This window comes from the organism of the source record quoted next, unplaced genomic scaffold (assembly GCF_019419815.1).
Source record: "Pyrus x bretschneideri cultivar Hongxiangsu unplaced genomic scaffold, Pyrus_bretschneideri_v1 Contig48, whole genome shotgun sequence".
NCBI classification, from domain to species: Eukaryota; Viridiplantae; Streptophyta; class Magnoliopsida; order Rosales; family Rosaceae; genus Pyrus; species Pyrus x bretschneideri.
In genome coordinates this window covers 2,246,381-2,273,259 of record NW_025999785.1, presented here as the reverse complement: position 1 = coordinate 2,273,259, position 26,879 = coordinate 2,246,381, and the positions used below count along the sequence as shown (strand labels likewise).

The following is a 26,879-nucleotide window of genomic DNA, read 5'->3' as shown; positions in this document are numbered from 1 at the left end:
CAAAATTTCAATGAGGGTACACATGCATTCTTGATCGGCTAGTATAGTTTAATTAACTTAGAAAACAGGTTAATTAGTCCTAATTTATTAGCTGTGATTACCTCCTGTTTACAAGCATTCTAACACATTTTTTTGGGTTCTAAATTAATAATTGATCGACATCAGGTTCAAGAATTGGTCTTTAAAAGAGAAAGAAGCAAAAGTAGCAACCAAAATACATTTTCTAAACCATCAAAATAAGCTAAGTAGATAGATAGATCTATAACAAAAAAGGATTGAGCAACTAAACTTGTTGATCACTTCCATCTTACTTGAACACCCTTCTTCAGCTTCCATGACAGCATTTGTGTCTCCTCTTTTTCGCCGATTGCGACCAATATCTTTTAAGCTCTTATGCTAGACTTAAATAAACATTACTAAAAAGCACAATCTCTGCCAATATGAATTCTGAATGCAAAACTGGGCTTCTATGAAAGCACTTGTTTCTCATCTTTTTTGCCACTCGTTAAGCATTTCAAACTTTTATGCTAGACTTCATCCTTCAATGTCAGATTCTCTCAACAAAATATGCTGAAAACCCCCCAACTTGTTTGTTCCCATCCCCCTTCAATTTTCTCCCTAAGTATTCCAACTTTACCGTGACAAGATAAACTAATAAATATAAAATAGAATACAAAAAATACAACCAGCAGCCGCAACAACCTCCAGACCGACTGACACCACCCATCTCCGCCAGCCGTCCCTCTTTGCATCGTGTTCCTCCGCGCTTTCGTTCTTTGCTTTTTCGCTCTTTTATTATCCTTCTCTCTCCTCCTCTCCTCCACCACTGGAACCGCATTTGTTGGTGTTTGAGGAGAATGAGGCGGGGAAGAAGGAACAAGATCTTGTTCCTTCACCACTAGAAGAATACGATTATCAGTTAATTCACTCTCCACCTCACTCTCGCTCACTTTCTCACTCTCACTCTCACTCAACATCTTATCCCACGTCCCTCTCTCTTTTCATCTCTCTCCTTTTTCTTCTCCTCTCTCTTTTGTTCTCCCTCTGAATATCCACCTGCGCCTCCTGCTTCTCCCTCCTTTTTCTAGCCATTCTTTTATTCTCTCTCTCCATCTCTCTCTCTTTAAATCCTTCTCTCTTTTCCTCTCTATTTTTTTTCTTCTCCTCTCTCTTTTGTGTTCCCTCTCCCTCCCCCTCTCCTTCCCCCTCTCTGTTTCCACCTGCCTCTCCCTCTCACTCTCCCGCTCCCGTTCCCGTTCAATCTCCCTATCCATCTCCCTTTCCAACTCTATCTCTCTCTGCATCTCCATCCACCTTTTCCACTTCCTGTCCCTACGATCTTGCATGTCATAGTCATAACGAATGTCGACATTCCTATCTTTCTTCCGCTTCATTTTCAACTTCATCTTGCTCTCCATCTCCCTCTCTATCTCTTTTCTTGTCATGTCCTTCTCCTCCACTGGAACCAAAAGGGATGCCGACGGTTTGGGAAGGAGAGGGGGGGGGGGGAGAGAATCTAAGTATCATCATCATGGGCATGCTTATGAATAATGCTGACCTCCGGAACAAGTTGAATCAAACTTTGTGTAAGATAATCACCACGCCAAGCAAATTCTTTGAATATATCACATGCTGGTTTACAATTTGTTTTGAAACCACAAATTAGCCAATTTATGGAATATTTACCAGCGACCACTCCTTTAATTTCGTCCGAAAACCTCTCAATTGCAACTGATGATGACCTTTTGATAAATAGTGCTTGATTTTCGAATGTTTTTATGAAGCTCTCAACCTCAAACCATTTATTATCTGATCCATCATATTCGAAAGCATGCCATTCATGATAGTAATCTTGCTGAGCAACCAAATAGACCTTACTAAAAGGAACTTCAACCAAGTAGTAAACGTATAGGGACGTACCGTAACAGTTTTTGCATCCACCGCACCTGATTTTGTTTGCAAAAACGGAGCAATCAATCATGTCCCAAGCTTCAAGTGCAACATTAAAGGCACCCAATAAAGTGGTATGTGATGGCTTTGAATGAAAAGTACAAAATAAAATTCCGTCCATGTAGACCAACTCCTTTGCCTTCACATCAAGACCATATTCAGCTGGAAGAATACGATCTGTTATATATATAGTTCTCCATGCTCTATCCGCGAGTTTATATGTACTTAGGACATAAACATGATTATATATTTTAGAAACAACAAAAACAGCACAATCGCCACGAGAAGTAGTTGGAGAAGCCGTGAATGTGGCTTTATGTCGAGCGATTTTGTTGGTCAAAATCAAGGGAGAAGATAGTTCAATAACCTTATTCTTGAAAGGATTATAGAAAAAGAACTTAGTTGAACTACCATCTTCTACTTTTACCTTTTTTGTGAGAAGCAGCCAACCATATCTTGATGCACAAGGTTTCGCGTCCACGAATAATTCTCTAACTTCTTGTGTTATGATATCTCCGATGCAGTAAGTTTGTTTGGTCGAAGGATCAGAGAGCTCCAGTATGCTGAAGATTTCTCCGTCATGATTGAAGCAGCCATGGTTCATTACCCATGTACTAGGGTTTTTGCATCGAGCTTGAACCCCATCATGAAAAGCTTGCTGCCAAGTCGTGCATACCGCAGCAGAACGAACAAAATCATAGTACGGAAGACGTTCAGTGATTAGGTTTAAGATCGGAATCGGAAGATCGGACCATGAATTATTTGCCATGGTTTATGGGTAGAGATTCACGATAATGAGAAGAAACATGATCTATATATAGTGAGGCACCTAACCCTAACCCTAATCCTGATCCTTTTTTATTTTTTATAATCCCTTTATGGGTAGAGATTCGCGTGAGATTTGCACATCGTGCTTTAATTTGAATGGTAGTGTGGGTTTCTTAGGACTGCAATGAGGTCCACTCGAGGTCTCTATGTCTAGAGTTCGCGGATTGAGAGGATTCAGGCCGTTCAAGAGAGAGAGACAAAAATTTGGGATGTTCAAGTTTTTGGGTTTTTTGTGTAGTGGGCCAGTGGAATAGGTTAATGAGGTCGTAGCATTGAAATTAAGTGGTCATAATCTCTCAATCTTCAAGCTCCATACACAAATCCGAAGAGGATTTTAATCTCCTATGACATACCTCGACCCAAAACGTCCACCTGGACTCTGAATTGAGTTGTGCTGGCCTAACACCAAGAGGGTGATGAAGCCATAACATGTAGTGATGTGGAAATGTGAGTAATTTAAACCTAAAAGTGCCTAAATGTAAGAGTGCACTTGTGAGCGGGAATGAACCCAATTCACACATGATATCAGAGCACAAGTAAAGTACAGTAAAGTAGGATGAGAATTATACCATCGAAGGTAACCAACTATACCAAGATTTGCCAATAATCCTTGTCGATACGAAAGCTCAGCTACTATAACTTGGAGGGGCGAAAAACAAGGGTGAATGGGCCTAAAAATAAAGTTTTATAAAAACTTTTTCGAAAACATAATAACCCCTTACTGTAAGACAAGTATAGTTTCCAAAATATATATACTACATATAGTATGAAAATACTTACCAGAGCTAGCAATATCTCAAAAAAGCAACACGTCACAAACTTTCGTAAATAAACACATGACGTTCATATACACATATTTTCTCATAAATAAACATACAGTATCAAGTGCTCATCCACACATGCAGACACACAAGTTCATGTATTCTGACATGGACATGACTTGGTGTAATAATGATTTACGCTCTAGTACTACAATCACATGAAGACTAGCGCTATGCGCAGCATATACGAGTCCTAATCACCTATAGTACTCTAGGACAGGACTGGCATCTACAATGGATCCAAAGTGAGCGGACGGTGCGATGTGCACATACACCTGAAAGACTACCCCTAGCCTGGGCGAGTACCAACACCGGTGCAACAAACGATGAGCAGATAACATAAATATAGTCATGCCACAATGATTTGATAATTCTAGTCAACATAATATTATTCATAGTCGTAAATATAATTATGGTAGCAATAATAATACGCATACTTGTGCATCCCATAGGACGTAGCATAACTACCAGTAATTTCTATCAATGTGCTAAATCTTATAAACATCACGTTAATCTAGGCGTATTGTAGAAAACTCTTTATGAAATGTATAAATGGAAACTAACAATTATATATATATATATATATATATATATATATATATATATATATATATATACTATAAAAGAAAAGACCCACTCACAGATACTTGTGATGTCGCAGCCGTTCGAACTAGGAAAGTCGAAGTCTCCCATAGTAATCACACCTAAGTATAATATTGGGACCCGTTAAAACTTGATTAAAATGTTTGAATTTGGGAAAATTGAGTGCGGATTTGAAATCAGGACGTCGAAATATGTTAAGAAGGGCCCTAGGCAAATTTTATAAAAAATCGACGGTCAACCCTAAAAAGTCAACCAAACGGCCCAGTGGTCAACTATGTTAAAACTTCGAAATTTCACTAAATGAATGTCAAAAAGGGACATCGAAATTAGCCTAAAAGGGTTATCAAGAAAATTTAGAAAAAGTCAACACAAGGAATATTCAAAGAACATTACAAGGAATATTCCAAGCCCAATTCAGAGATCGCCCGGGCCGAATCCGGGGTTCGGATCTGGATCTGGGTTGCGGATCTAGGCTTCCTTTTTTTTTTTCTTCTTCTTCTCTGACCAGTTGACGTTGCAACCGTCGCGATAGATCCTAGTTCCAACCACACCAAATCTTCACTAAACCTATCTTTCCAATATATCAAATCGAAGCTCAGGGGACACAAAATCGGAATATACCTTTGGTTTCCTCGACCATGGCCTGAATTGACTAGAAAACGGCTCGAAAGTGGCCAGATCTCTGCCGAAAAATTGGGTTTGTTACTCTCAGGGTATTTCTACGTCCAAACAACACTAAAACATCTCAAAAACATCATAATTGTACTCCTAAACACGATCTACGAAGATCTTGAGGGGTTTTCGAGGCTTACCTTCGTCGGGGACGACGACAACTTGCCGAAGTTCTCCATTTCCGATTATTCTCCAATGTGAGGTCCGAGAGTTGTTCGAGTTTGGGTTATAGGCTCAGGAATAAAGAGATGGGACGAGCTGGGGTGATGGTGATGTGGCTCGCCGATGAGGTATGAGTAATGGTGGTTCAAGGCAGTCGCACCCTTCGGTGCTTGCCAAGGAAGAAGGAAGAGAGAGGTGAGAGAGATGTGGGAGAGATAGAGTGAAGAGAGAGAGTGTCTCCCTAAGATAAGGGAAAGAGGCCAGGTGGCGAGAGAGGAAATGAGAGTTAAGTGAGGCGTGGGCCCCACGAGCCAAAATAAATTATTAAAATATTTAAAATATCCAATCAGAAATATTAAAATATTAACATAATAATATATTAAATAAAATATAAAATAGTAATTTTTCACAAAAGTATTTCTCGAATTCGTAGTTCCGTAAAATCTTCATCGTTGCTCCAATTTCAATTCCGTTTGGGCCTACGCGTTCATACGGTCGAGTACTTCAGGAATACAGTAGAATAGTAGCTCGTACACGTCATGAAAAGATGGTCAACAAAAGTCAATAATCTCACCACAAGGGCATTTTTGTTAAATCACTCTTTTAAAATTTATAAAATTGTAAAATTATGGACGGGTTGTCACACCCTAGGACTCGCCAAAAGCTCTAAAGAGCACATCATGTTCAAAGGACATAATAAAATTTGCCTCAACCAAAATCTAAGTAAAATTGGTGAATTATTTCGGTCAGCCATAATAATTTAGTATTAGATTCACCATCCATTAATGTCAATACCAAATTATTATAGTTGGCCAATTATATTTGAAATTAAATATCTAATAGTTTCATGTGACAAATAGAGCTATTTGTCCCTTACTTCTACTTTAATTTGTTTTATTATAAAGACAATAAACCAATATACGTGAAGAAAAAAACGATGTGGTGAAATCATTTTCCAGCTATTAGACAGAGATGTATATGTTCAACCTCTCTTTTACGAGTGGATGAGATTTGGGGTGTTCAATCTCAGTATTGGATTGTTTTCGAATTGCGACTGACCGATGACTAAGATTGTTTTCTTGATGCAAATATAAATAGTTAGGAGTTGTTTGGCTTTCCATTTAAAAATACTTTATAATTTAAAAAAATGATGAAAGTTACTAAATTCTTACTTTAGATGACAAAAACAAAAAAATTTGATCCAAGAAGGATACTAAACAAGCTATCAATCGTTTAAGAAGGTAACAAACAAACCCTTGACTTCAAAGACAAATGTACAAGAAGAACGTTTCTTGTGTTGATTTGTAATTGTTTCCTAAACATGGTCTTTGAATGGCTCTAAAACAGAACCATAACCCGAATACGTTTCCAGAACCTTAAATCCGCCTAAGATGGTTTTATAGCAGATTGATTTAGGGCAATGAAACTTTTTCGATGAACTACCAGCTGCGAAGCTGCTCATTTATTTTCAGTTTCAGCTTCCATGGCAGTACTTGTTTCTCCTTTTTTCTCTCCTTGTGACTAGCTGCTCCTTGTATTAACTTTATCAGCATATCTGGAAAAGGCGGCGGACAAGGCTGACTTAAACACTCAATTTTGGTTCGTTCTTCCCATGTTTGCTCTCATCTTATGTTTCCACTGCTGCTTCATCTTCATTCACCGAACGAGGATCAGCATTGCTCGGGGGAGAGGTTTCCGGAGCTGCAGGGTGGCTGGCAACCACACGCTTAAATGGTTCATGAAATGTATCATACAAACGTTTCACCTGATAAGCAAGGCAAAAAATGAACAGTAAGATTGCTATGTTTCCTGTCGAATATTGGTTTTTAAATAAGACTGTTTTGAACACACGTGATACCTTACGCTCTCCAATTCCAGGGCAACGAGCTTGATCTTCCATCTAAACATCCATGGTATGAGAAAGAGACTGCAAGACATGAGCATGATATTTCAACATTGCTAAAAAGCAAAAACCGCATTCTCTGCCAATGAATTCTCAGTGCAATACTGGAGGCATACCCCGAATGTAGTACCAAGAGTGACAACATCAGTCTTGTTAACATGTAGAACTGTCGTTAACGCATGATTCAGCTATACAGAAAAACAAGGTTCAGTGCAATGAACTCATAGCGTCATAAATCATAGAATCCATACCAGATATTTCGCAAATTAAGCAATAATTTAGCAAGACTCTAAACGGAAAGTCTGGCCTTAATTTTCAAAACTTCACCTCAAGACGAAGGTGAAATAAAAAGATTGAACGGTGATTTACGTACGATTTGAATCATTTTTTTACATTTTTGTTAATTTTTCTTTTATTTCACTTACTACTACAACAAACTATTGTATTCATGTTCTTCAAAATATATTTTTTCATTTGTGGAGCCCGACTCATCTTCTTATCACCCGGAAGTTCACCTCACCTTGTGTGCCTGGGTTCGCCTCATTCTGCATATGAGGTGTCCGCATTGTTGTGCTTCCATAAGCCAGCCAATTTTTGCGTCCACAGAGCCTGTGTCGTTTTGATGTGCACGGAATTAGCTTTGATTTTCATGCGCACTTCGCTTTGTGCACTGAATCCCGCCTCATTTTTGTGCAACTTGTCTCGACTCATTTTATGTGTCAGAAGCCCGTCCCGTTTTCTGTGAGCCGAGCTTGCCTTGTTTTACGTGCCATGGTTCGTCTCGTTCTTCATGAGGTGAGTTCGTCTCGTTTTGCATGCGTCAAGCTCGTCTAGCACCCATGTTTTTGACAAAAATGCAATTTTCGTAAAATATTTTTCCTGAGCGTGAAGTTAAACTTTTTAAGGAATTTGTAAGCAGTTTTACGGTTTATTGAGCAACAAATGTATATTTAGTGGAATATTTAAGCCGAAAACTAAAAAAATAAGTGAAAATTTTAGTAGTGAGGCTTAGAACACTATCAAATGGTGATCTACTCTCAAGAATATCAACAGAAAGTCTTGCCTTAATTTTCAAAACTTCACAGTGAGGCGAAGGTGAAAATAAAAATATTGAAAGGTGATTTATGTACGAATTTGTAAAACCAACTGAAAACCATTGTTAATCCACAATTTTTTTTTTGTAAAAATTGCAAATTTTTTATTTTCTCGAAATATTTTCCATGAGCATTAAGGAAATCTTTATAATGTATTTGGAAGCGGATTTACAATTTATTAAGAATTTAGTAGAATATTTTAGCCCAAAAGTAATAAAAAAAATAAGTGAAAATTATAGAGATGTTAAAATGTGTGTGTGTGTGTGTGTGTGTATTTTTTTAAATGAGAGAAGTTAAAATCACTTGTAGGTAGAGGCGGATGCATTGAGGGGCAGGGGGGGTCAGCTGACCCCCTGAACTTCAGTGAATGTCCAAGGATAATTTGAGTGATGACCCTTCGAACTTCATTGAATGTTCATGGATAACTTGGGTGTCACCCCTTTAAAGACTGGAGTTAACTTCATACATGCCTCCAACTGTAAGAGTGGCTCTTCTTAATTTTTTTTTATAATAAATATTACTTTGTCAAAACGACATAGTTTCGGATCCTTAGCATGGTGGTTTATATTGAGAGGAATGTTTTTTCTTCCATTGACAATGAAGCTATAATGTAACGTTTTCAAAGTATAAAAACATGTCAAGGACTATTGTAACTTATATTGTTATCTGTTCTATAAGTTATGAATGATGGAATTATAGTTTGATTTTTAAGGTTATTATATGTCTAAAAAATGTTTGTAAACTTTTACATGTGACCCCCCGAAATATTTTTCCTGGATCCTCCATTGCTTGTAGGTGAGGCTTAAACAAAAAAATAGCAAAATTTTGTTTTGTTAAATAGTCTTTCACCCTCTTTTGGTTGACAAAGAAGGTTTTATTAATATGTTGTTCAGATTTAGATAAAAGAAAAATTAACAAAAGGAAAAAAGGTTCAAATATCTTTAAATTAGGTTTTAAATTGTTGATTACAAGTGTTTAAATACGAATTATAATAGATTTTGCACAGAAAAATATATTATGAAGAATATGAATACAATAGTTTGTTGTAGTGGTGACTCTTCACTTTAAATGAGATGTCTTAGATTCGATTCTTGCCAAAGGCGAATTTGAACCACATTATTGCTAGCCCATTGCGAGGCTAAGTCTACCCCCTCCCATTTAGTTTAGCTAATAACGTTTGCTAAAAAAAAAAATCCCGAACTTTTTACTTTCTCCATTCCTGTCAAGTAAACATACATAAGTTTTACCTTGGTAGTCTATGAAATTACTAAAAAACCAAACCCCACAAAAGCAACTATGGAAACAAAGTCATGAAAAACAATAGCTAGGGAATTGTGAAAAATTCCTATAATAAAACTGCAGGAATATGATCCCACCAATGAGAGCCAACATGATCAACCACATAATTAGTTAAGGAATCAAAAACTTGATTGGCCTCTCGAAAAATATGAGAAAAAAAAATTTGCACAAACTGAATTATGATCTCAACGAGCCCAACCAATAAGCCTCAATCCAAAACCATAAATTTTTCGTGCAAATTCGTATTGTATTAACGCGTTGTATAAAATATTGGCGCATATATTTTATATTATACAAGGATAAACCAGAGTTTTGTGTATGTGGGTGAGTCATACACTTTTTGAGCATGCAAAACTTGTGAGAAGTGGTTGGCAAAACTTGGAGTTGAAGCATGCCCAAAGAGTGAAGAGTCATGATCCTCGGAACCTTGAGATTAATACCAAGATCGTGAATATTGTGAGGCACACACCAACTGCTTTATCAAGTTTGGCCGTTGTACCAGCTATTAATTTGCTAATTACATAACTAATCTTAATTAATTAGATGTGAACGCTTCTGGAGGGCCAATGATTCCAAATTCGAATGCTATTTTGATGGCAATTGAGAGTAAAAGAAAAAAAAGGCAAAGAATTTGAATATGTGCTCCAAAAGAAGGGGGTTTGGTAATTTCCAAACCATATAATTAATTCAGCAGTTGGGTTTCAATTTTCACATGCTTTCACACCCAAAAAAAAAAAAAAAAAAATTAATTTAGAAAACTGTTTTATATTCAAAGAAGGGAAAGTGGTAGGTGTTGGTGCCTTAAGTCACAAGATAAGGGAATTAGATTCCACAAGTTGTCAAACAATTCGCACCAAATGGATGATGAATGCCAAGCAAAATGGTCAAGAATTCCACACTATTATTATAAAGGGAACACTCCAAACACCAAATAATGAAATGTTACTTTTTGAAAGGCATCATGCAATAATTAGCATGCTGTTCGAAAGCACAAACAATGAAATTTTATCATGCGTATCGGATTCGTCGTTTTTGTAAATTAAAAGTAAAATTTATCATTTATAAATGAAGATAAACATTATTAAATTGCAACGTTAAAGATAATCAAGCGAAAAACATGTAGCCCTTTCATTTTTTTGTCAAACCCATGACCAAGTCATTAGATGAACAAATAATTTCTTTCTTTTTTGGTCCAATGAACAATTCTTTTTGTATTTTTCCCTCCCATTCATTCTTGGTCATCATATTCAATTCAAATATATGAATGGAAGATTTAACTAACTTTGGTCCTTTATTTATTTATTTTTTCCTCCCAAAATCCTCTTCAATTTAATATTTTCTTCAAATTCTTATATTTTTATATTTTTTAACCAAAAAAAAAGTAAAAGGGTTTTTTTTTAGCTAAAATTGTTTTTGAAATTGACATAATTTTTCACTTTGGTCTCTGAGATTTAAAATCGATAGAAATGGTACCTGAATTTGTTCACCATCAATTATTTTAGTCGTTCCGTGAAAATCTTCATTGAATTGAAGAAAAAAATGGCAAAAATACCCCAATTTTTATCAAATCATTTTGGTCAATTGTTTAATAGAGATTTTTCAAGGAATGACCAATTCTATCAATTTCAAATCTCAGGAACAAATTATATCGATTTCAAATATCAAGATCAAATTCTGTCGATTTCAAATCTCGAAGACCAAAGTGAAAAGTTATGACAATCACAGTGACCATTTGGCTAAAAATACCCAAACACATGATCTAAGTACAGAATGTGGTAAAATATTTACCAAGTAAGTTATAAACCCGTTAGTTTAATGCAGTATACATAAAGTCACTAGATAAAACACAAGACATGTTAATCAGAAAAACCACATCTCATTCCATTGATTATATAATATGAGTGTCAACATTGTCATCTACGTACATGACACCCAGTCTTTTTAAATTTAAAATTTCAGAAAATTGAAAGATAATGTACAAAAAAATTTATACTTGTTGAACAAATTGACCTAAGTCGTGGAGGTAAAAATGTAAAAAAAGTTATATAACCAAAACTAATTAAACCGGAGGCCGAGCGGAGCTACTCCTCGACATCCCTGGCTCGGTCGGTTTCTCGCCGTCACTTACCGCCACCTTTGGCGACAAGAGACTCGACATCCTCGTGAGAAACGACGGCGTTTTGGAGAACACCCACCGGTCCGATTTGAATTGCCGGTCCAACGGCTCGAGCCTTCTGTAGCTCCTCACTCTATTAGTACTGCCACTCTCGCCGGTTCGAGGACCACGCCTCGAACTGCCTTCTCGGGGCAAGACCAACAAGCTAGTGGACCGGTTCAGCTTCCGATTCATGATCTGTTTTCTCACTTCAACCGGTAGTCTCAAGGTGAACCGCTCAGTGTCTTCTCCCGGTTGGACAAGAGAGTGTCCGGTCGAGTGCGACCGCGGGAACAATCTACGCAACCTGCTCGATCTCGATCCGCGTGTACGGTTCCGATTCAGCGTCTGGTTTAAGTTCACCAGCTCAGGTTCTTGTTGCGGTTGTTCTAGCATTACCTGGTCATCTCTCTCCGCCGCCGTGTCAACGGCAGCGTGTTGAGCTTCGACGTCGTCAGCCTGCTGCTGATCCGATCCCAACTCAGTGAATTGTGGTGCCGAGTCGCCGGGCTGAGGAACGAGGTTGGCCCGGCAAACGGGACAAGTGGTGTGCGACGCCAGCCACTCGTCGATGCACTCTGGGTGAAACACGTGGTCACATTTAGGGATCAAACGCAGCGTTTCGTCGTCCTCGAATTCGTTTAAGCAGACGGCGCACTCGAGCGCCTCTTTCCCGATTTTAAGCCCTTTGATTTCGGCGTAGTCGAGGGTGGGGAAGGTGTCGAGGACGGCGGCGTCGAGGCCGCGGGAGGCTGCGCCGCGTCGGGATCGGCCGGTGTGGGTCCCTCCGGGGCGGACGCTGCCGGGTTGGTTGGCTTCGGAGCAGTGGCGGATGTAGATTGAGAAGAAGGCCATGAGGAAGAGGGCGGCGATTAGTACAACGATGATGATGGCCATCGACGGGCTGAACCTCTGGTAGCGGTAAGGGTCGGCTCCTCGGTCCGGGCTGGGCTGAGCTCTGACGAGCGAGATTTGCGGAGAAAGGAGGAGGAAGAAGAAGAGAGCGAGGGCCATGTGCCTGGCGGCACAGGAGAAGAGCGGAGGCATGGTGGTGTGCTAACGTGCGCCGGGGAAAGAGGTTGGAGAAGGAAGAGGGAGAGGGAGTGTGACAGAGGTGGGGAGGAGAGAGGAGAGAGGAGACAGGAGAGTTTATAAACGAATGTTAGAGAGAGAAAGCTAGAGAGAGAGAGAGTGGACAAGTAGAGTCCGGGAAGGTGTCGTGCGGAACAAAGAAGTGTTGAAGACAAAGAACCGAAGATGGGAAACGAGGACTTTCAAGCCATGGGGGGATGGGAGTGGGACCCACGGCCCTGGACATTAACAAGATACGGAAGCACCACTTGGCACTTATGGCAGCTGATATTTATTACTAGCACTACCAACAGAAATATGAGACGTGGCAGAGCAAAAGATAACGTTTTCTTAAACAGAAGTTAACAGATTAAAAATTCGTTAAGTTTGACGCTGTTAATTTATCCCTTTTTTTTTTTTTTTTTTTTTTTTTTTTTTTTTAAATAGCATGGTTGTCGATTGCTCTGAAATTTGTATAAAATTGTCAATTTGTTTTATGAGATTTAATTGATTACTCTTGGCAAAAAATAATAATAATAATAATAATCGATTACTCTCATGAACTTTTATAAATAGCATATTTTCTCCTTGACGTTAGGTTTTCTAATTTTTCATTCATCTTAATCACATGGACATCGAATGGGAAATGCATGAAGGGAAAAAAGGTAATTTTGTTTTGGTAAACTGTGTGCAAAGTCAATACTTTGTAGCTGCTAATTGGCTATCATGGCTAATTCAAAAATAAGTGTACGAAATCAAATAGTGGAAGAGAATAAAAAGAATTAAAAAGCAATTTGTTTTGTCTACACTAAGGATAAAATTATTTCATTTATTGCCCTTAAACATTTCTCATATGGCCCAAATGGTTAGAAAATTCAAAGGAAAATTCCAAAATCTAAGTTGGGGGAAAATTTGGCAATTATAAAAATTTAAAAGATAATCAGTTAAAGTTAAATTTAGATAAAAATTAGCAACTCTTTACAAGTTTAGAAGAAAATTGACAAATTCACTTGGTTCGCAACAAGTCTTTGTTCTTACTAATTCATTTCGTTTGATAAAATGGAATTTTGGCTGATATGATACAAATATTCCTCACAAAATACATCAAATTCAGAACCTCACAAAATACATCAAATTCAAAACCAACACACATTCAAACATATCTTCCACCTGCACACATAAATTTTTTTTTTTTTTTGACAAACGATAGTGTGACATCCCGTCCCGGAAATATCGAAACGTACATGTGATTTGACCGTTTTACCCCTAGTTTGTCTTGTTATGTTTTGGTTGTTTTGTGTGGTGTTGGCCAAAGTTGGACCACACACACACACATCCTATCTCTATCCCTCACCCTCTGTCACTTTCTCTCTCTCTCTCCCCCCGAGTCCATTATTCTTCTTCTTCTTCAAACAAAAGCGTACGGACACCCACACAACACTTCAAACCTGGACAGATCGAGGGAACCAACTTCACCATCGAACTCGTGAGGCTGAGGGGAGTCCAGTGGTACCATTTTCAGGTAGGAACTCCGACGTTTTCACGTCGATTTCACGAGCTCAGTTTTGGTTACTATTCATGCAAACTTAATTTAGCTTGATTTTGGACTTTTGAAGCTTGTAGTTGTGTTTGTGAGGTTCCCAGGAGCTTGGGAGTGCTTCGTTGGACAATTTTGGACGTCGGGAAAGCTTGGTTCGAAGTTGGCCGAGTTTTGGAGTTTTGGACAGGTATTTTCTCGTAGTTTTCGGCCTTAAAACTTGTAGGATCGTGTTCTACTAGTCCTAAGGGTTAAAATGGTGCAAAAATCTTGAAAAACGGATGAAAAACGAGCGAGAAAACCTAAGTTGCAGGTTTTCCGGCGACGGCGCCGGCGAGGGGGTCTGGTCGAAGAAGAAGGGAGAATATTCCGTTAAGGTTTAACGGAATATTCCTAACGGACGTTGACGGCGTCAATTGGGTTTAACGGAATATTCCGTTGGGTTAATGGAATATTCCTGACGGCGTCACTTGACGCCGTCAGTGTGCATGGCACGTGGCCGCGCGTGGGGGCGCGTGTGTCCGTGTCTGTGCTGGCGCGTGAGGGCGCGTGGATGGTCCAAAAATTATTTTAAAAATATGGGTGTGATCGTGAGGTTGTGTAGATCACGTTGGTATATTCATTTGTCCATTTTGAGCAATGTATGAGAAGTTATTTTGAACGGAAGGTTATGTGCTTTAAAGTTAACGTTTTTATAGTTAATTCGCATATAGGTGACACGTATCCCGAGGACGGGCGTGCACATTCGAGGCAGGGGGGCTACGACCCTTCCACATACCAGTGAGTGGGCTTTTGTTTCCGTATACACCTATATACATATAAATTCCCAGAAATTAGTATAAATGCTTCGTTTTATGCCATTCTTTTTATATGAGTAATGGTTATACATGATTAGTGGCATATATGTTTAATTACATATTCATTTATGCATATGTCATATATAATATATATGTTGGTGCTGTGGAGGCATAGATAAGTGTCAGGTAAGCGTTATTTAACGATTTCATTAAATAGTGATTAGAGGTGCCTAGAGAGCTCATAACCTGCACCCAGGTGTTAGTGCTCCCGCCCAGAGTAGGGCACAGTCCTTCACGTGTCGTTCACCTCCCGCACCATACGCTCAGCTTGGAATCCAAGTTAGGTGCACAGTCCTGTCGTACAGACCACAATAGGTGGTTCCGACTCGTAGGTGACACGCGATTATTCGCACAGCCTTCACGTGATCGTAGCACTAGAGCGTTTATATGTATTACACCCAGGCTTGTCGTACAGACCACTTTAGGTGGTTCCGACTCGTGGGCAGGTTTAGTGATTGAGATTGAGATTTGAGCTCTAGATTCAGCCGTACAGGTCACTTAGGGGACTCCGGCTGCCAGATGTTATGCTATTGATGTGATTTATACCTGAGCACTTGCATATCATTATGAGGCTTTGACATGGCATACCTTTGAGCATGACTGGCATATTTATACATACGTATATATGTTTATTTCTGGGAAAGTATACAGGTTTTACGGCGAGGGGTTATAATATGTTTTATGAAGTGGTTTTCAAAGAGATTTGTTTTTGCCCACTCACGCTTTTGTTTTGCGCCCCTCCAGGTTCTAGTAGCTTAGCGGGTTTGGTGGTTTTCCCAGAGGACGTCCCGGCATTCTGACAGACACTCACCTACGTAGGGTCACCTTCGGGTGCACTATGGTTGTATTGTTTCTTTTGGACTGCTGTAGGCTTAAAGCTCTGAATTCAGCGTCTTACCTTTGCTAGCACATACTTTATCACATTATATTTGCTAGTTTTAAATTATTCATACTTTTATATTACTGTTTTTAGCTTTCGCACTGTGCACATGGCTACGTCACTTCCACGTGACGGCCAGCATGCCCTGATCTCGGTCGGGGTGTGTCAGATAGCGTTAGTGGGTTAATCGACCCGCACCAAGGTGCATTAGGCATCTCATGCTTCAAACATGACCATTTTTACCTTATTTACAATATTTTAGCAATCACGTTGTATAAAACCTACATTTTGAGAAACCCCCCCCCCAACAAGGCGGCTCTTATGCTAAATAAGAATATGTATTTGTAGTCTTTATCCTTGCCTCTCTCCTGGTTTAGCAAGCTCATAATTAGGCCGTGGAAATAATTAAGAAAATTTCAACGTACCATCCGTATGTACTACAAAACAACTTCCAACTTTGCAACCTGTTCTTGTCTCTAGTTTATCAGAAACTTCAAGGCAGCTGCTTTTACAAAAGATGGACGCCAAATCACAAGTAAGTGGCAGCCAAATGACAAATTAAAAAGGAAAAGAGAAGATGCAAAAAACACAAACCAATTAGGTTGATAAATTCAATGTTTTTCGTTAAAAGTGAACAATACCAAGAGTGTTTTGTTAAGCCTCCCAATCTATAAAGAAAACTAATTAAAAGTCCAAAAAAACTTTCATTTTAATAAAAAGCCATTTTTAAAGGTATAATGAATAGTACCAAAAAAAAATATAAATACGATTTTTCGTTAAAAGTAAACAGTACCAAGAGGCCTCGTTTGGCAGCTCGGACTGTACTGACTATTTCTGTCGGATAGGATAAATAGCCACCGGATAGTACTGACTAAATTAGTCGGGTGTTTGGTGCAGTATCGGACTAATGACCGTATTATTTATACTGTGTTTGATATTATACTAGATAGGAGGCATCAAACTTTAAAAAAAAAAATTTTAAAAAAATGAAATCATTTTTTTGTTCCCAGGTCTCTCCGCACCCCCCAAACACCCTCCCTCTCTCTCCCTTCTTCTTCCTCGACGGTAGAAGAATCCCAAATAATTGTTCCCCAGCTCTCTCCGCCACACCCCTCAAACTCCCTCCCTTTCTCTCCCATATTCTTCTTTCCCGACTAAATAATCCAGACGTTTTGGTTGGTTTTATTAAGCGGGTGTATACCGTATTATCCTATCCGACCGGTTAAATTAATCCGATGCTTATTTAGTACGAGTGAACGCCAAACATCCGGGTCCGTATAACTAATCCTATCCGATCCTTTATCCGATTTGCCAAACAGGACCAGAGTGTTTTGTTAACCGTCTTTTATCTATATTCTTCCCCTTAGAGTAACTTTGCTATTTTGCGGATGGCGCATGGCCTGCTTTCATTAACTGAAGAGGGGGACACAGGGAATTTTATTATTTTAGTCGAAATGACAGGGAGGGAATACAAGCTGGTGGGTCAAAAAGAAGGATAAGAATCTCTAACGGCGTAGACAGGACGTGAGATGTTAGTAGTTAGACTATCTGTTAGTTTTTTTCATTAGCTTATGTTTCAGTTGGTGGGTATTAGGAGGTGCTAGTGCCACGTAGTAAAAAGATTTTTCAATGTATCTGGAACACGAAATGGAACATCTCATATCATTATAAATTAGGTGTTTTAACGAAAAACCAACGATACAGTTTACTTTAACGAAAAATCACATTTTTTTTAATCTAAAAATCAATTTTGGTACTATTTATTTTACCTTTTATTTTATCTTTATTATTAAAACTCAAAATTTTCTAACATTTTTCATTAGTTTTCATTTATAAGTTAGATGAAAATATTTTTATAAAAATATTTCTCCAATTGCATTGTGGTTGTCCCGCTCCTCTTCAAAGCGCAATGAAAAATCTATACCATCTATTTCTCGGGACTTCCTTTGGCTTTTTCCGCGAGGGATTGGTGGGGGTGGGTGACGTCAGCAGCTGGTCATGGGTGGCGTTCCACATCGACTCACGCGCTACTTTTAATAATTCTCCTGGTAATATGCTTGCCTCCAATTCAGTGTCTGTAGTAATTACAAACTGTTTTTTAAAGGGAATTTTAATGAAAATATGGGTTTATTTTTTCGAAAAATTACATTTTCACATTAAAAAATCAATCTTGATATTATTCATTGTCTTTATCGTTAAAACTTAAAAATTTCAAATCATTTTCATTAGTTTTTATTTTTTAAATGGTTTAATTAAATCAGAATCCAAATGGTGGATTGTTTCCCATTTCAGATTATTTAATGGATTTGATGACTCCTCCAACACGGATAGAGTTTTTTTAAGGGAAAATGATTTTTGCTTCTTTTTTCTAGCAATATTTCATTCATTATGTTTTTTGACACGATCAAATTTAAAAGAAAAAAGAAAAAAAATTTATAATAAGAGAGGAGTGCACATGGATAAAAAGCGAAGATTCACTACTTTTTTCTTGTCTTTTTCCTTATCGTTTCATCATTTAATAAAATGAAGGTTTTGAATTTGATCATCTTTGAAACCCGAAAGAGAAGTATCTAGATTTAGATCTAGTTGATATATCTTATCTAGGACAAGAATACACGAGATTGCACCTCCAAATTTGTTCTATATAATTATCCCTAATTTGACCAGAATTAAAAATAAAAAAAATTCTTTATCGTTATAAACTAGGATTTTCATTTTTCTATAATATCTACAAAATTCTTTTATTGCCAAAGTTTTTAATTCAACTAATTTGACCTAGCCAATATGAAATGAAAAGTCATTCTCAATTAATAATGTGTTTTAGAAAAAGCTCAAAATGTATTTAGTTTTTTTTTTTAATTATTAAAGATAATATTCTAACGGGAGATGAAAGAGTTTGAATGCAAGACGTAGTCAGTAAAGAAAGACTTTATCAAACAGAACAACTCATCACTTATAAATGGGTTATATTTATTACAAAACCTAGCTGCCCATCTTTTCCCAAAGTTACAATAAACGAACGGAAAAAGAAGGTTTACCATGTAATGTTTAGAGTATCTCCAAAAGAAAATCTAAATTTTGTTAAACTAGCTCTTGAATAGTATAAAAAATTATTTTAGCTATTTAGTTTAACTTTTAATGTTAACAACACTTTCCATTTTAACAAACTTTGAATATTTTATTACTAAGAATTCAAAATCAACCCGCTCATTTCTGAATCAATCTTCCCCCGTTTCGTTTTCTCCTTGCTCAAGGGTTCACCTTTGAATTTTATTTTATTTTTTAATATATAGCTGATTAGTTGTTCTGTAAATTCAAAGAGTTCATTTTGCTAAATTGGAGACTAAGACTAACTAAATTGGGTAAAGGTATGTATTCAAAAATAATAATAATTGGGTAAAGGTTTGACCAGAATGGGTCAAACAAATCACAAGAAGTTGAGCAACTTTGTTCTCAGCAGCCGAAAGCATGCTCGCGAGAAATATGGGTCAACATCATACGACGATCAAGGAAATCGAATCGAACGGCTGTCAGAAAGTACTGCAAAGAAGAGTTGGAATGTAAGAACTAAGAAGTACCATACAAGCTTCCAGAAGAATCTAAATTCTACATCTTTAATTAGCATGCAAGATGTCACTCAGTATTACAGTACAATGATATTTTTCTTCATTTAGAAGTGAGAGATCTTAAGTTCGAATCTCGTGAATAACAAATTCGATGCTAAATTAGACTGCTCATTATGTGGTTTAGTTGAACTTTCCCTCCTCTTAATATACAAATATCAATGTACTAAAAAAAAAAAAAAAAATTTAGCATGCAAGATGGTCAACCCAAATCAAATTGGTTGGGCAACCACTGAAAAGTAGCGTGGTCCGAAGGGAACTACGAAGGGGAAGGGAAGGTGTGGACTTTGAACTTAACGTTCATGTAAGGTTCCATTTTTCTTTTTGTTATAATTCAAAGGGGCATTGGCTTTGCATCATTTTTGTTTGGGTCGAAGTAACATTGCATTTGGAAAGGGATCCTTTTTCGGATCTCTTCCTCCTAATCCACCAAATCAATGAATTCATGCCGTTAAAATTTGATTCAATGGCTACAAACAGGGGGTCACTTTAAAAGTTATAATAACTTCAACCGTTAGAGGATAACTTAGAACCTTCGATTTAGGTGTAAATATTCTTAACCATTTGCAAACTATCATTGTGCTCTAGTATTATTCCTCTCCACTTATGATAATGATGTCTCAAGTTCGATTCTCATTAGTGACGTAATTAATACATGATAATGCTCAATATTTGTAGGTTAATAAACAAGAGTATTAAACCCTTTGTGGCCTTTGGACGTGAATTGTAATAAAATGGATACAAAATTTAAGTGGTTCACTCCTCAAAACTGAGCTACATCCACTGTATTGCATGAATTCTATTAATTGCAAGACTAAAGATAGTACTCGGTTAATACATGAATTTTTCTCTCGTTGTTTGTCCGACCTCCTTATTGGAGGTTTCACCCCTTTATATAGGCCCTCAGTGAACGCTTCAACCTTAGGCCTTTCCCACGTAGCATTCAATGTGCTACATACATTGACTAGCCTACTGACACCCTTTCACTTACAAACCAAAGATTTAGTGGTGAAGTGATGGGTGTCCTGTCGAGATAGCATGCAATCCCAGTGTAAAGCGGACTGAGTGGCTTGATTGGGTCCCTGCTGCCGACTTGGAGTTACTAAGTGGCTTGGTTGACGTTTGAGTAAACCTTTCCTTGAACACTTGTGTCACAAAGCTGTCAATCTGCCCACGTACTTTTTAGCAATCGGCAAACCCCCCGTATACCCTGGTCGGTCGATACTTACCAAACGGACGTGTCCTTTTCTAGGCCCCTTGGGCCTCTTTTGTCGTGACCTTGTCTTGGGCTCATCATACCTCCTTTTCGGGCCGACACCTTCATCCAAGCCTAAAAGTGCCCAGTATTAACAATATCTAATATAGTTGACCAATTGAACGATTTAGCCTAATCTCATGCATGCATATCTTTGACAATACTTCCGCATTCTCAATGTTAGAAACGGACACAAGTTCACATTCTTCCTTAAGAAATTAGAAGACAATGATGGGCAAATTTATAATATCCAACATGAAAAAAATATTTAGAAAAATACATATTCAAATCCAAATAAAAACTAAGAACACGTACCATGTTTGAATACATTTCTATAAGATATCAGATATAGAGAATACAAATTAAACAAATAATTTAAAGCAAAGATTGAAGTTTAAAGGGGCACTTCGATCTAGGTCCAACAAATCCAGTTGTTTTTGAATTGGGTCTAATTTTATTTGATTTTCTATCACACTTGTTTTGCCCCTTGAAAATATTTTTTTTTTAATTCTTTAAATTTGAATTTTTAAAATTTGAATCTTCAAATACATTTATCTACCCGTTTTCTAATTAAAAATACATTATTACAAATCTTATAAGTTTATCAAAAATTAAAGGAAACATTGCCAAATGTAGATAAAAAATAAAATAAAAAATTTGTGATGTATGTAGAATCTATGATAGTAATAGACTATGAACAAAAACCTATTGTATAGATAGATAATACAAAATAATCTGTGATACAGATATACTACAAACAAAACATATTGTATAGGTAGACAACACAACTCATTTGTGATATATAGGTAGATAAATACAATTTATCTTAGATAGATTATTAACAAAATATGTAATATATATAGATTGATAAATACAATTATTCATGATACAGGCAGAGTATAATATAAAAAGATAAAAAATAAAATAAAATAAAAGACAAGTGATATAGATAGATTTTGACAATCCGTCCCTAATTTTATGATTTTATAAATTTTGAATGAGTGAAATGACGAAAATACCACTAGAAGCGAGGTTTTTGATATTCGTTGACCATCATATCGTAACACTTATGAACCATCCTCTTAGCATATCGTCGTAGTACTCGTTGCTACAAATGCATGTACGCAAGCAAAATTGAAATCTAAACTACAATGAAGATTTCACGAAACTACGATCATTTCAAATTCACCGTTATTATTTTATTATTATTTTTTCTGATGGGATATCTGCCCGTGGGACCCACTCACGTGGGTCTCCTCACCTCTGTGTCCCCGTGTCCCCTCCTTACTGGTCTCCCGGATGTCTCTCTCTCTCCCATTATTATTATTTTTCTGTCTTATATTCAAACTCGAGCTCTCTCCTCTCTCGTAGCTCTCTATCTCAAACTCTCTTCTCTCTGTGAACCACGGAGAAGATAGGACGAAACCCAAACCATCGCACCACACGAGTGGACCACCATCTCCTCCCTCCTGCTGTTTTGCTCAGGACACCCTAACTTGTGGTCTACTTCCCATTCAGTGAGAACCATCATTGTTCACCCATTTAACCTACCATGGTGAGCCTCGAACTCTCAAATCCTTGTTATTTTTAAGTTTTATATTGTTGTTCAACTTTGAAATGAGATTTGGGGGAAGGTTGGTGCAGATGAACCTCGGGGGAGATTCCCCAGAAATTTTGGAAGCTTGGACCCGTGACCATTTAGCCCATTTCACAGGATTTTTCCGGCCATCTCGGTGACGTTTGGCCCTCGAAACTGGTATAGCCCTGTTCACTGCATTTCTAGCTTCATTTTTGTTTTTGTATCACTAAAAATAGGTATTGAACTAGAAATTAGCCTTCAAAGTTGGGATAAAATATCTTAGATTCTGGAAAACTTAGACGGTGGTCATTTAGTCACTTTCAGGCTATTTTTCCTGCCACCACCGACTTTAACTCGGCCCTACTTTAGTATTTGTTCCCGACATTTTTAACTTCAACATGGCTTTTGAATCATTGAATTTGGTTGGAGATCGAGCTCCAAATGAGCTTTGGAAGTCAGCCCTGAAATCTGGAAATTCTGTAGATTTCTTGAGGAAGGTGCGTGGGCGCGCGTGGAGGCGCGTGCGTTGGCCCGTGGAGGAACCCGAAGTTTCTCCTTGGGCTTCTCAATGAGCCGAACCCGAATCCGTTCTTCATTTTCTGAAATTTGACCATTTTAAAATAGTTCATTTATTAGCCATAATTTGTACGAAACCACATGAGTACGTTAGTACATTACATATTTATGTTAATGGTTTTGTTTCTAGGTGAAACGCATTGCAAAGATTCTCGATTGTACGAGACGGGTTCGACTCGACAACATGATCTGTGAGTGGGTATTTTTGTTTTCATATATATATATATATGTATATTGTATGGTTTCCACAAATACTTTTAATTTGGTTTACGGATATTATGCCACAATTTACTTAATTTAAAAAATGCTATTATGTGGCTGAGATTTATATTGTCATGGCATATTCATGTGCATTTTACCAGCTCATAAATATTATAGTGTTGTGAAATGCTAAAGTAATTCTATGAGACACGCAGGTAAGTTTCGGTGAGTTTATTGTGTTGTTTGGAATGACTGAGTTATGGCATGCTCATATTCATATAGTGGCTCATCATTGCCACACCCAGGTGTTAGTGCTCAGCCTAGGCCAGGTTAGTCTTTCACGTGTCATTCACATCAGCACTGCACACTTGCCTTGGATCCAAGTAGGTGCTAGCCCTGTCGTACAAATTGCAATAGGCAATTTTGACTCATATGTGACAATGATTAGTGCTAGCCATCATGTGATTGTAGCACTAGAGCATATATTATTACACCTAACCCTGTCGTATAGGTCACATTAGGTGACTTTGACTCGTGTGCTAGCATAGATTGATGAGTAATAGGTGCAGTCGTACATATCACATTAGGTGACTTCGACTTATGTGCTAGTATTGACTGTTGAGCACATGATTATATTTACATTGATGTTGAATTACTATGTTGTGGCATACTTCTGATTCAATTGTCGGCATGTATTTGATTTCATACTTATACATAGTATGATTTTTTGGAAACTCTACGTGTTTTACGGTGAGGGGTTAGTATGTTCATAAAGCAAATGGTTTTTATAAACTTTTATTTTTGTGCCCACTCACCCTTCTGTTTTTCGCCCCTCCATGTTTTAGTAGCTGACCTTTTGTATCGACAAGAACTCATGACAAATCTTAGTATAAGTGTTTTATCTCCGAGGGTATAATTCTAAATTCACTCTACTGTACTTTACTTATGCTCTAATGTCACGTGTAAAATGGGTTCATTCCTGCTCACCGACGCACTCTTGTATTTAGGCATTTTTAGGTTTTAAATTTATTCACATTTTCACATCATGGTTTCTTCACCCTCCAGGTGTCAGCCAGCATAGCTCGATTCAGAATCTAGATGGACGTTCCGGATCAAGGTGTGTCATAAAAACAAAAAAAATCGTGAAGAAAAATGATATTGAGGGAGGAAACACTAGAGAAAATACTAATTCAATGGAACTTCAAAGTTAAAAAATATAAAAAGGAGAATGAAGCATTAAAAAAAAAAAAAAAAAAAAAAAAAAAAAAAAAAAAACATGAGACGAAGAACCCAAAATACAAAATTGACTAATACAATTATTATTATTATTATTATTTTAATAACCAATCAAATGTATATTGATCATCCTTATGGAAGGAGGAGGAGAAGAAGAATATTACTAGGCAAAATAATGTAGGAAGAGAAAAATATTGTGAGGGAGAAACAAGAAAAGAGAAATGAACGGTTTGGGGAAGGAGAAGAAAAAAAGGAGATTTAAATCCCTAATCCTATAATTAAGGATAAGATTGACATTAATCACAAACTTAAAAAACAGTAATTACTTAATTGGTCAATTTAAGGGTAAATTTGGTGAATACAAATAAGCTTATGTGGACAATGAATCATTGGATCTAACCAAAAAATTAAACAAAATTGGACTATAACTAATAATGGCTCATAAAATTGGACTCATATTAAGTTTTCCCAACTTTTTTAAATCTCCATAGATTTGGATATCAATGAGAAGCAAACGTTTAGTAAAATTGAGAGTGTCAGTATCATGTGTGATTTAAGGCTCGTTTGGAAGTGTTTTTAAAATGACTGATAACGCTTTTGATGAAATGTTTTTGAAACCAATCCTTAGTAAAAACACAAATGAATCTTAAAAAAAGCATTTGAAATACTGCTTGGAATAAGCGCATAACCGTTGCTTCTTCCATAAAGCACTTCAAGTGCCTTTGGAACCCAATTTCTTTAAAAGCACTTTCAGTCTTTTTAAAAACACTTCCAAACAGTCCTTATACATTGCGTTTGTAAAATTTGTTTGATAATTTGATACCCTTCTAGAAAAAACTTGATTACCAAACCATACTGAATAAATTTGACTCTATGCTCATGAAGTCGGAGTTGAAGCTTTAGTTTTTAGCTACGACGTGGACTAGTAGGACTGTAACTGATTATCAAACCCTAATTATGTGATTAATTTATGTAATTAATTTGACTCCACCATTCATTATATGTGCTATGTGGCTGCAGATAAACCCAAACTTTCAAGATTTAATCATCACATAATCTAGAAATTCGTTGACGTAAAATCCTTTATTTTCGTCCAGGAGAGATGTAGGAATATTAAAAAGTTATAATTTTGTGAACAAGAAATTGACTTTTAATTAAATTAATCCCCAAAGGCCATATGGTAGAGCCACACTTTGATTAATTCAAGGTTATCGACCACCAAGATTTGTATATGAAGTCCAATATCTCCCCAAAAAGTAAAACCCTATCTTCCATTATTTCAATTAAATTCTTCATTTCCTTGTCACATGAATGGGACATTCCGCATTCCACAAGTAAATTCGTACCTAAGATCTGTCATTCACAAGTGAAAAAAAATACCAGTATATCGTAGTATCAAACGGTTTTAATTGGTTCTGCATGCATACTTGCGATTCAATTTCGCATTTGATTGCATATATATGTAAGCAGAAAACATGTGTATTTGATTTGAAGAAAACTTGATAAGCCAATTTGGGATGTAAACATTCTATTCGTGTTAATATATATACATATACATATATATATATATATATATATCATCCGTTTCTAATCATCTAAGTTATGTTTAAACTGTTTCTGGGGCTCAGAAGCTTTGATAAAGATTTGTGGGGTGTTTATCCTGTCTCTTTGGGCCTGATTACTTCGCTGCCACTTTCCTTTGGGCTTTCATTGCAGAGTTTTAAGACAAGAAAAATAAAAGGATAAGACAAAAATCTCTGATGCCCGGATTATGCTTCGGCAGGCCAGACGAGTTTATGTGGATTCCAAGGAAGGTCATCTTTGACACTCTAAGCCTGTAATCTGGTTGTACGTACGCACAATAAAACTAAAGAGATATTTGGAGGATTTTGCTGGCATCAGTTGGGGGACCTTGCTAGCTAGTGCTTAGACGACTGATCGTAACACACCTCCTACTCGGTTCTTCGTACGTGAGAGTGAAAATCAAAGTATCAGAACCCTTCGAGTTCGTGTTCGATGTATACGATCGGAAAGGCGTATTTTTAACAATGCAATCTTTGGTTTAGGCCTTATGCGTACAAAATGGTTGCATTACCTTCTTAAAAATGTTAGCTATGTTGAGCCAGTGGTGCCAATGATCCATGAAGAGAAGGACATTGATATTTTTGTGAAAAGTGCAATCATGTCATCAAAGCTATGGGAGTACTTGGCCAATCATAAACAAACAGATGGTCTTTCCAGCTAGTATGGACGGGTCACAGTGTGTGTCTTTCAAACCCTAAAATCTTATGAGGTCCCCAGAACAACAATATTATTGGCATATTGCTAACAGGATAATGTTATCCATATGTTCATTTTTACCTCTCACATACCTCTTAATTTCCGATCGTCAAATCAAATAAATTGAAAAAGATTAATGGACAAATTTAACAAGAATATATGGGAAGTAAAAAAAATGGTGTGAATAGCACCACCCTTGATAATACCCATTATACTGAGACAAGAAGGGATTAATTTGTTCATACATACTCTAATGGAGATTAAGAAGGTAGATTGTTTCTTTGAAATGAAAAAGTA

General features: G+C 37.1%; 1 protein-coding gene and 2 long non-coding RNA genes across 5 annotated transcripts; 1 reads left to right on the top strand and 2 right to left on the bottom strand.

Moving 5' to 3' along the window:
• Nucleotides 1-4,226: 4,226 nt before the first annotated feature.
• Nucleotides 4,227-5,266, bottom strand: LOC125469981. Of its 2 annotated transcripts, none has more exons than XR_007252301.1 (3): nucleotides 5,015-5,266; nucleotides 4,824-4,921; nucleotides 4,227-4,737 (listed from the first exon to the last, which is right to left on the bottom strand). It is a non-coding gene; the product is annotated as an uncharacterized LOC125469981 (long non-coding RNA). The 2 variants fall into 2 exon arrangements; XR_007252300.1 differs by having other exon boundaries at nucleotides 4,824-4,884.
• Nucleotides 5,267-11,188: 5,922 nt separating this feature from the next.
• LOC103962916 (E3 ubiquitin-protein ligase ATL6) lies at nucleotides 11,189-12,588 on the bottom strand. Its single transcript, XM_048568581.1, has one exon. It carries the CDS (start codon nucleotides 12,532-12,534, stop codon nucleotides 11,392-11,394), a length of 1,143 nt encoding a protein of 380 aa, XP_048424538.1. The 5' UTR covers nucleotides 12,535-12,588; the 3' UTR covers nucleotides 11,189-11,391.
• Nucleotides 12,589-22,042: 9,454 nt separating this feature from the next.
• LOC103962915 lies at nucleotides 22,043-26,667 on the top strand. 2 transcript variants are annotated; one of them, XR_669611.3, is made up of 4 exons: nucleotides 22,043-22,265; nucleotides 22,345-22,466; nucleotides 22,996-23,056; nucleotides 26,019-26,667. It is a non-coding gene; the product is annotated as an uncharacterized LOC103962915 (long non-coding RNA). The 2 variants fall into 2 exon arrangements; XR_007252294.1 differs by having other exon boundaries at nucleotides 24,132-26,667.
• Nucleotides 26,668-26,879: the final 212 nt, after the last annotated feature.

Excerpts from the sequence above, each read along its gene's own strand:
- LOC103962916 (XM_048568581.1), bottom strand. The coding sequence starts at position 12,534 with ATGCCTCCGCTCTTCTCCTGTGCCGCCAGGCACATGGCCCTCGCTCTC.